General features: G+C 34.1%; 1 protein-coding gene across 2 annotated transcripts in view; it reads right to left on the bottom strand.

Annotated features, from left to right (window-relative positions):
- The window catches only part of VWA8 (von Willebrand factor A domain containing 8), a 201,097-nt gene that overhangs the window by 141,465 nt on the left and 50,694 nt on the right, over nucleotides 1-8,938 (bottom strand). For both annotated transcript variants that reach the window (XM_009322841.1, XM_009322840.1), the window contains 3 exons: nucleotides 7,713-7,844; nucleotides 6,231-6,365; nucleotides 6,073-6,150 (listed from right to left, as the gene is read on the bottom strand). In XM_009322841.1, the coding sequence (XP_009321116.1) occupies nucleotides 6,073-6,150; nucleotides 6,231-6,365; nucleotides 7,713-7,844 (345 nt within the window). The remainder of the gene's footprint in view (nucleotides 1-6,072; nucleotides 6,151-6,230; nucleotides 6,366-7,712; nucleotides 7,845-8,938) is intronic.

The raw sequence follows: 8,938 nt of genomic DNA, 5'->3' as shown, positions 1-8,938 counted from the left end.
AATGCAGTGGAAGCATCAGAGAATAAAGGACAGAGTAAGAAAGAAGCCAGTAACACACAAAATATCAAAACTACATAGCATATCACAAAATAATGCTTAATGAATAAATCAAAACCAAAGGCAAAATCTAGCATATCCTCCAGCACACATATTTTAGATGTTCCATTACAACAGGTAAGCATTAGAGCAACAAAGACAAAATAGACATTTTGTGACCTGGAAAATGAAATTCCTTCCTCAGGCTGTGCTGTGAACACAACTTAACCTAAAATCAGATGAGAAAAATATTTTCTATTGTAGCTGTTGCTTTTGCATATGTCCTTTTCACAACTATAAACCCTTTGAACTTTGAAGAATAAAAATAGTACACATTACGTCACATGGCCTGAATCATTTCCTCTTTCTACATTTCCTTAAAAGCCTTAAAATAACAGGACAAAGTCTGGTTCCTTCAGTGCTTCCACATTTGTATAATTTAAAGTCCCACATTCAAATCCACAAAGCCAGACTGTATTTTTACTGTTGTATTTCTGTTTTTTTACTGCTGTGTTTGCTCTTTTCTATTTTATTAGGGAATTAGACTAAAACCAGAACGTGGAACATTTTTATCAAAGCCAGAGAAAAATGTGTTTTTAGGACTTGCATCAGAAGTGTGCATTCAGTAGCTAGTAAATGCTGTATAACCGAATATTTAACTAACACACCTTCTGATAATTCACCTCTAGAGGAATGAAACAACATACAGTATGAATTGATTGGGAGCCTAGTATACTATATAGAATGTCCATCTGTAATTCCAACAACTACTTGAGAACCATGCATTAATTTTCTGGACATAAACTCAGAAGTATATTTTGCTGCGAAGTATTTTCTGAAATATAAAATGAACGTTTATATTGTAATTTAAATAGTTGATTAAGATTCAATTTAGTGATGCATTAAAACAAAGTATCAGTTGCTAACACCTGTGCAGTTTCTGTAACGGATTTGTTCTACGGCTAAGTACCTGCCCAGTGGTTTATTGTTTCCATTTATTTACTCTAAACCAATTTTTAATGTATGATATTAAAAATATAACATTATGAGATACAGTGTTATAATACTCTAACATTAGAAATCCCTCCCTTTGGAGGGGAGGTAATAGAAGTATATGAATTAATTTTTTTTCCCCTTGTTTTGGGCAAGGCAATGGCAACATTATATTGCCTTGTGAAACAAAATGCTTATTTCAATTTGTAACAGTCATTGTAACTTACGTGTTTTACATTGCATTGTTTATTTTCTGTATTATCTTTCATACAGGAAAAAAGAAGTTTAGGAGAGAAAACAAGTAGGATAACTTCTGTTCCACTCCCTTTAGCAGTTATAGCAATACAAGCCTCCAACCTAGGCGTTTTTCATGGCTCGCAGTGTTAATCATGTTCTTGGCAATTATGAGGTGAAAAACCTATGTTTCCTGCTTTTCATGCCAATTTGGACTCATATTTTGTTAGTATTTCTCAAATAAAAAATTGGAAGGAATTTGTAAAGAAAAATTATGAGGTCATGCGAAAAAAAGGAAAAAAAAAGAAATCCTAGAAACAAAAACATCACAATACACAAACACTAGTGATGTGCTTAAAAGACTGTTTTTGCTGGGGAAGAAAAGGAGCAAGTTGCTGGAAAACTGTTATAACATCACTTCAAATATTGGAGGTTTTTTCCCCCCTGGAACTCTGGGGGGAGAAAATGTTTTATTTTAAACAATTTAAACCAAAAGTTCCCTAACTACAGTCCACAAAAAACTAGCTGGCTGCTGCTTCTCATTTGTCTCTTAATACAGTTAAGCAACAGCAACTTAAAAACAAACCTCTCCTAATCAGGATGAGTTTCCTTTGTCAGCAATTTGCCTGCATGGAATTACATATAATGAGAAATCCATATAATGATGTCAGATATCACAAATGAGACAGGAATTGTTCTCCGAGCTAACTGTTAGTATAAGAGATGATTTATGTGCTCAAAAAGGTTTGGGAACCCTTGGTTTAGGTAAATCTGATTCTCATCTCACAACATAAAAGTTTTGAGAGGTTTTTTCCTGTGAAATCAATATAAAGAGCTATGCCTTTTCACACTATTCAAGCCCTTAAATCAACTTCAGATGGAAAGAATGATGACGCAAATATTAAAAGTAAACATTATATATGTATATATATATAAAAAGTCTAAGAACTCATTTCTTCACAGAGCCTGAAGAAAAACAGTGCTATTGCTTCAGACCGAGGATAAGTGCCCCACTACTTATTTTTGTGCCTGCAGAAATTATTGCAAAATGAAAATGAACCATAGGACAAATAAAAAACTCCTTAATTTTAGAAATGGATTTAGGACAATATGGTGTCTCTCAAAAAAATCAAAAAGACACTTTTTTGAACCAAAGTAGACAAATCTGCTAAATTTACAGCATTATCAAACTTCTCATACCCTTCATTGCTGAATTACTGTATGAATTAATACATTTAACATTTGTTCCGTCATTAAAATTATCCTATTACTTTGCTATGCAAAGCCCTTGATATGTTATTACCTAATTTAAGAAAAACAAATGCATTCTTAAAATTTATCAGACGATGTATAGCTCAGCCACATTCAATCATTTTTTTTTATACACTGCTTCCTGTAAAAACTGTTGAGATTACATAAGACATTGTACGTAGGAAATATGTATACATACAGATACACATGTGGGTCTTATGTAGACTTGTCTACACAGGAATTTATAGTGGACAACGAGGTCACAAACAGTCATTTATTAGCCTTAGCGATACTGTTTGATATCACCAAGAAGCCTCTCTATAAAATCCTCTGCCCTATAAACTTGATCAAACCCTGGTGAAACCAAAGGAAATGTTCACTTCAGTGGGAAATACTTCAAACCCTTCACCTTGATTTTATTTCTGTAGGAATTACAGATCCCTCTGAAAGAAAGATGTTTACTGAGTAACTAATTTCATTGTTAGCTCTTCTCATGTGCCTCCAAAAAGGAAGTCTTCTGCTCCTATTCAGCGACGCCATACTAATTAAAGGTAGGATGTTGAAAAACAGTGGCCACATTTTTAACTAAATAATTATCTAATTTTGCTGGCAAGTACCCAAGATTGTATTGCATGCAACCAAACGAGGGTTAGGGTGGGCCTGTCCTTAAGCAGGTTTGTCAAGTTGCAAAAGTTATTTTCCTGGGATGATTTAAAAATGTGTTTACAGTGACAAGTGCAGAGAGAAGTATGCTGGCTAGCTGGACACACTCAGTTCTGGATCAGAAACTATGCACCTATCTTAATATACCACTGTACAGGAGGTAATAGGTGCTGCTGGGAATCCAGGTATATTACTATGAACGTAACGTTGCACTGATGAGGCTGTGTAGCTTTGGAACCCAAATCTGCCTGCACCTGGCTATGTTAAAGCATAAGAAAAGGGCACAAGTCATCTGTCTGACCTCATCTATGCAGACACAATTTCAGAGTCTGAGCCTTTATCAGCTGAAGCCATACAGAGGGAAGGAAAAGCAGTGGGATCCTGTCTGGGGAGGTTCTCAACAGTGCAGGAAAACATAAAACGGACTGTCTTTCTTTTTTCATCATCGGTAATATTTCTCTTTTCTATTTTCTCTCACTTTTTGTCTGTTTCAACCCTTCAACCTCACCACCCATTTCTGTCAGTGTCTCTCTCTCCCCACGTGCCATAGCACTTCCAAATCAGCTGCCACTGCCATTTCTTCCTTTGGAGGTCTCCATGCTGCCTGGGAAAAATTTAAAGCAGTAAAGGGATGGAAGAAACAGACCAATATATTGCATTAAATCTGATGCTAATGTTCCCCTGCAGCATTGCCAATTATCACTTACAACTGTAAATCCTGTGATATTTGGTGTATTTTGACTCACAAGGTCATGGGAGACTCTTGACTTCGTATTTTCTTTGAGAGAAAACCTTACATGTGTGATGTCTACTGTGAAAAACTAGCAAATTAATTAATTCTACTTTTTAATCTTGTAATTTTTAGTTTATGTCATGAGATTAGAGTGTATCAAGATTTAAGACTGACAATTCTTTCCAAACATGTACTGACTGACCACTGGCTATGGGAGTTCACTGTTAAGCATGACAGGGCTTGAGGTTTGCAAAAAAACTCTAGTGCTGTGAGAAAGCCTGAAGCACTGTCCAGATGAAATCAAAGGGAAAAACCCTAAATGCACAGCAGCCCCACTGTGCCATGTTTACCATACTCCAAGACAAGTGACAGCTCCAAAACCTTCATTCCCTTGTTATTCTGCATGTCCAACCCTCCTGGAACCATTACTACTACTTCTGTGTTAATCTTTTTAAATACAAACTTTACATTTTACTCAGTAAAAACATTCACTTTGCCCTTACTTTTTCAATTACTGTAAACTACTTCTTCCAACTCATGAAAAATGCAGCTACAACAACAAGCTCTTTGCCACCACATTCAAAACCCATGGACGCCCTTACGACTTCTCCAGTTCTTCCTTCTTGCCATTTTACCCCATGACTGCCATTTTAAGGCAACTATGTCAACTGCCGGTGTGTGTCTCAAACAGTGTTAATGCACACTTTGCCCCAGATTTATCTTTAAAGCCACATCTGTACTAAGACACAACATAAATAAAGTAGCAACAATTAGGCTAAGGGCAGAAGATTACTGTCTGTTTGTTATAGCACTTAAGAATAATGAAGTTAATACTCATTGAATGTAATATGTATATGTCACATTTAAACACCAGCCCTCATTTTATATTTCTAGGATGCAACATTTTTGAACATAGAACCTTATCTTCTAATCTCTGCTGCAACACAGTCCTACCACAACTGTAATCGTCAGACTAAACAGAAATGTAAAAAAAGCAAAAGGCACAGAATTTGTAATATTGATTAAAATTCCACGTGTTAGGCATCAGTTATTAGGCATTTAGGCAATGTTGACAGAAGAAACACGTCAAAAAAACAGAAGAAAGATTAAGCCTACAGAACATGAGAAATAACTTTTAAAAAATTCCCCAGAAACATAAAACCCAATACAATAAAGAAACTGTCTTCCATAATAATAAAAAAATATAGTGTTGATAATGGAGAATTCCATTATAAGATTAAATAGCATATGGACCAAAAAAAAAAAAAAAAAAAAAAAAAAAAAAAAAAAAAAAAAAAAAAAAAAAAAAAAAAAAAAAAAAAAAAAAAAAAAAAAAAAAAAAAAAAAAAAAAAAAAAAAAAAAAAAAAAAAAAAAAAAAAAAAAAAAAAAAAAAAAAAAAAAAAAAAAAAAAAAAAAAAAAAAAAAAAAAAAAAAAAAAAAAAAAAAAAAAAAAAAAAAAAAAAAAAAAAAAAAAAAAAAAAAAAAAAAAAAAAAAAAAAAAAAAAAAAAAAAAAAAAAGGAACAACAAAAGGTCTTGCAGAGGCATACAACCTGTATGAATTACAAGTGGTCACCACTCTGACCTAAAGGCAGGAAACATACTTCAAAAGGGAAGAAAAAATCCAAAAAGGAGAAGACACAAAAGACAGTTTTCTTTATGACACTCAGTCATGCCAAATCACAGAATGAGTTGTCAATTCTCTGTGGCTAGGAGAAAGACACTTGTGTTAAACGATTCTCCTTACATTTTATTTAGACTACCTCTCTTTCACATTCACAATGAAGTCAATAAAATCGAAGGAAAGCAGTATCAGAGCTAGTTTATATATAATAAGATTGTACTATCTATATTGCTGCACAGTACCCCCTCTGTTTAGGCCTGCAATAAGAAGAGATTTTAGATGAGCATTCTAACAGAGAGAGTAAAAAGTGGTCTGTAATGATCAGAAAACTTTGCTGTCTTTGAAATCTTCTCTAACCTGTATTTTTTTAACCTGTATTGGTGATTATCAGTGATTTTAAAAGCTGCAGCTGTATATGAACATAGCTGCAACTTTTAAAATCACTGAGAGAGAGAAAGAATATACACAAAGAATCGACATCTGTGTATTATATTTTAGATCATATCTAAAGCATGACCATCAGCAGATAGTTTACTTACCTGGTACAGCATGATAGGTTCTATGCTGTATCCCAGCATATCAGCAAACTCCTTAGCAATAACTGTTTTGCCACAGCCCTAAAAAGTTAAAAAGTAAGAACTAGATTACATTCTAAGGAACATGGAGAAAGAGGGAGAAAATAAATTTAAATTCTTACTTTTCCTCCAATTAAACACATATCTTTAACCATATGGGATTGCATCATTTCTGCCAATAGTTGATTATGACTGGAAGTCCTTACAAAGGTATCTGATCGAGGATGCTTTTTTAACAGCCCAGTCCCAGCTGGAACCTATAAGGAAAGAACAATAAAAATCAAAATGCTAAATAAAGCCTAGAGTTACCACAGTATAGCTTGTGTGGACTGGTTATGCTTCTCCAAAACTACTGTAATATCTTGCTGATGATTGTCACCAATCAAACTTAAATCTTTCGCTTAAAAAACATTCAATTGTATAATTTCTAAGAGACAACCTCCTTCACACCTCCTTCACCCATTCTTCACGGAAGAAAAAAACCCAAAATGTGAACCAGTTCAATCACAGCATTGGGGTCTGAAAAGAACTTGAGGCTGTTTCTGCTAGAGACAAAATATAAAGATCACCAATATTTATTGCTCATCAGAGAAACATGGAAGAGAAAGAGCAATTTGTATTGTGAAAATCTGAAGGAGCTACTTTGACCAGAACTTCGGAGAGTTTCAATCATTCCCCAAGTTAAGGCACTTGCTCTATTTCCACTTCCCATTCTAGTCTAGGAACTGTTTCATCTGCAAACTCCTTATGCCCTCCTGTTCCCAAAGAGACATTGTGCAGACCTATTTTCAAAAGGTATCACTTACACATCAAACGAAAGCAAAAATCTTCCCCTCAGAAAAAAGCTGAATCAGGTCCCTACAGACTCACCTTTTTCTGACAAATTCCCATTTGCTGCTGTTCCCCTTTTCATGTTGTCATGGTGCAAATTCTCTGAGGATATTCCTCACCGATGTTAATACGATCTCTCTCTGACTCCCACTAATCCACCTTCTTTACAGACTCTCTAGACTCTCCAAATTCAACATTAACTTCAAATTCTCAGATCAGCATCTGTTTCCTGAATAAGACCTTATTTCACCACCTAGCAGGTCATAAACTTCATTGGAAGAAACTCAAACTAATCATATTTGATGTGATTACTTTTGTTCCATTTTCCCAACATCCTGTGTCGGAACATTACCAAGCACTCATTAGATTTTATTTGAAGTGTAGACAAAGACAGACTATTGTTTTTATTAAAAGAAAAAGGGAAAACAGCACCAAGAGCATCATAAGTACTCTCTGTTATTCTAATCCAATAAAAAAATATGAAATTTAGAGGCTTTGCTTTCATTCATTCTTTAGCATTTCTTTTAACACAAGAAACTTAAATGAATCACATGTAGGAAAGTATGAGTTTATCTAGAAATAAAATCTTGTGTATCCATAATCTAATATTCCAGTACCTAAATGCTTTTGTAATAAATATCATGTGTTACACCAAAAAATATTGAGTGCAAATGAGTTTTAGTATCAAGTTAAGAGTCAAATTCTCGATGAGATGAAAACAAGTTAATGGTATCTAAAAACATATATAGTTTCATGAATATATAAATTCATACCTGGAATGTCACTTCTTTTTCACCAATCTGGACAGTTACATCAGCCTTGAAGGGTTTGTTTCGATGTACGCTTTCTACTTTCGTAATCCTTCTGGGAAGCAAGTGGCTTTCTGAATCCTGAAGCTCAAAACGCTGTAGAATTAGGGGGTGGGGGAAATTACTTATTAAATACAGCTTTCTGGTTTTTAAAACTGTTCCTTCTGAAAACAAAGGCAGAAGTATATTCAAGATTAATTGCTTGTGAAGTCCTAAATCCATTTACTATACTTCAACTTTTACTTCACATACTTGTGTTCACATTCTTGATGACCTATATATTTTACATTTAAAACCAAAGCAAAAGGTTGTATACCATCTACTTATTCTGACTGTAGTGACAGATGTAAAGTGAAAATGTCATATGGTGACTTTGCCAAGTCTTAGCCTGACAGACCAAAATAATAAGAGAAACGGATGATAGCCTTCAGCATGTGTAATAATAGATCACCTATCTCTGCAGGTCATTATAACCAATTGCAGATTTAAACATCTGGCTATCAATAAAAATAACCATCAAACATTATGTTTACTTAGCTCCACAGCCTTATCATACAATGAAAATTGAGGTCAACCTGTACAAATTAAGCCTTCAGCATGTTCTGGGTATATCAAGGACAAAACCCAGGACATTTGTCTTCCCAATCCTCTTTTGAGCATTATGCTCTCTATTTTATGCTGTATATAGAAAGCATGAAAACCATCTAAAAAATCCTGTAAAAAGTCTATTTTGTTGGGAAAGGGAAAGTCATATCAGGGAGGTTTATGCACAAAAAAGCCACTAACTGAAATTACTGAACTCATAGAGCCATTTTGTTCAACAGAGTGAAAGCTGAGTAAACAAGAGAAAAAGAAGTATTATCCAACTCCTTAGAATTCTTAGAAAGAAATTTTTTTAAAACAGAAGTCACTAATGTAAAATCATTCTTAAAAAGCATGTAGTTTTATTACTACTAGTGTTCACAGCACCGCCTATTAAAGTTTAGAAAGAAAACTGAGATGCATTCATACAAACACTTCAGCTCTTCATCACTTTGTAAATTCCCCACTCGGGAACAAGAGCCTACAAAAATTTCACGTTTAAACATGAATTTAAGATAAATGTGCTGTAGTAAAGGGCTGCGCCAAATTATATTCTTATTGTAACAGCTGAATCTACTTCAGATACCATTAAACGTTTAAGCAACGGA

Source organism: Pygoscelis adeliae, unplaced genomic scaffold, assembly GCF_000699105.1.
Source record: "Pygoscelis adeliae isolate BGI_AS28 unplaced genomic scaffold, ASM69910v1 Scaffold74, whole genome shotgun sequence".
Lineage (NCBI taxonomy): Eukaryota > Metazoa > Chordata > Aves > Sphenisciformes > Spheniscidae > Pygoscelis > Pygoscelis adeliae.
Note: the sequence above shows the minus strand (reverse complement) of the source record. Positions and strands in the feature narration are given on the sequence as shown.